At 44.3% G+C, this 1803-nt stretch overlaps 1 protein-coding gene across 1 annotated transcript; it reads right to left on the reverse strand.

The window, feature by feature from the left end:
• Window positions 1-492: 492 nt before the first annotated feature.
• LOC138097653 (STING ER exit protein) lies at window positions 493-1324 on the reverse strand. Its single transcript, XM_068993940.1, has one exon. It carries the CDS (start codon window positions 1315-1317, stop codon window positions 649-651), a length of 669 nt encoding a protein of 222 aa, XP_068850041.1. The 5' UTR covers window positions 1318-1324; the 3' UTR covers window positions 493-648.
• Window positions 1325-1803: the final 479 nt, after the last annotated feature.

Here is a 1803-nt window from a genome sequence, read left to right on the forward strand (position 1 = left end):
GTTGAGGTTTAAGCCAACTTTTTCACTCTCCTCTTTCACTTTCATCAAGAGGCTTTTTAGTTCCTCTTCACTTTCTGCCATAAGGGTGGTGTCATCTGCATATCTGACGTTATTGATATTTCTCCCGGCAATCTTGATTCCAGCTTGTGCTTCTTCCAGCCCAGCGTTTCTCACGATGTACTCTGCATAGAAGTTAAATAAGCAGGGTGACAATATGCAGCCTTGATGTACTCCTTTTCCTATTTGGAACCAGTCTGTTGTTCCATGTCCAGTTCTTTTTTTTTTTTTTTTTTTTCAAAAATCTTTAAACATTTTATTAACTTTGAAGAAGGAATAAGAACAGCTCCTTCAGAAACTAGAGACACACAAGCATTAATCTATTCATAGAGCTTCTTCTACACAGGTGAAGAAGTTTACATCAAATGAACAAAAAATAGTACAGAAGACATAAATACAGAAAGACTGAGAAAAATCTGTCTCTAGAAATCAGGTCAGATGGACTCAAAGACCTCACTGAATGTAGGATAATCACTGGAAAGCCACGTAAAGCTTTCTGCTGGAGCATAAGTCCATGTAGTCAAGAAAACACTCTTTTTCATCCTGATCTTAAATGCTTGCCTCCAGCCTGGGTCCACAGAAAGGTCCTGATCATTTGAACTGGTTGTCAATCAAGGTTCCCTTCATTTTTGCTTTCTTGGCTTCCAGTTCAGCCAGCTCCTGCAGGCGCCTCTTGCTCATGCCTTTGCGCTCCAGCTGCTTTTCAATCACCTTGGCATTCTGCGCATACGAGTCAGCAACTTCTCTAGCCTCAATCTCTTCTTCTTCTTCATCAATAGTAGACACAGTCACAGAGCTGAACTTGCCCATGTCTTTAGTCCGCTTGGTCATCATCACCTTCTTAGGAGGCTCTTGTTTCTGAGTGTATATGTTTGTTTTCCCAAAACCCTGGCCAAACTTGACCACTGCTCCATCCACAATGAAGGTCACAGGAGCATTCTTGGGCTGGGACTGGTAGAAGAGCGGCAGCCCACACTTTGCACATTTCTTCCTGTACTGTCGTTCAATGCCTTCCGGTCTCCGAAGATATATAGTCTCCTCGTCTTCGGTGTTACAAAACTTGTGGGCGTGTTTGGCACCATCAATCACACGGGACCGGTCCCGGGGCCTCATGGGCAACTTCTCTAACTGACAGTCCAGCACCAGGACCATCTGGCCGCACAAACAGTAGTAGACGTGAAGGGGCTTCTCGCCGTCGTCATATTCCTCCCGGTCCCGGGTGTCAGAGCAGACGACGGACCGGGACACTACCTTAGGCATACTTCAGGGCGGCCCCATGTCCAGTTCTAACTGTTGCTTCTTGACCTGCATATAGGTTTCTCAAGAAGCAAGTCAGGTGGTCTGATATTCCCATCTCTTTCAGAATTTTCCACAGTTTATTGTGATCCACACAGTCAAAGGCTTTGGCATGGTCAATAAAGCAGAAATAGATGTTTTTCTGGAACTCTCTTCCTTTTTCCATAATCCAGTGGATGTTGTCAATTTAATCTCTGGTTCCTCTGCCTTTCTTAAAACCAGCTTCAAAATCTGCAAGTTCACAGTTCACATACTATTGAAGCCTGGCCTGGAGAATTTTGAGCATTACTTTACTAGACTGTGAGATGAGTGCAATTGTGCAGTAGTTTGAGCATTCTTTGGCATTGCTTTTCTTGGGGGTTGGAATGAAAACTGACCTTTTCCAGTCCTGTGGCCACTGCTGAGTTTTCCAAAGTTGCTGGCATACTGAGTGCAGCACTTTCACAGCAT

This window comes from Capricornis sumatraensis, chromosome 21 (assembly GCF_032405125.1).
Source record: "Capricornis sumatraensis isolate serow.1 chromosome 21, serow.2, whole genome shotgun sequence".
NCBI lineage: Eukaryota > Metazoa > Chordata > Mammalia > Artiodactyla > Bovidae > Capricornis > Capricornis sumatraensis.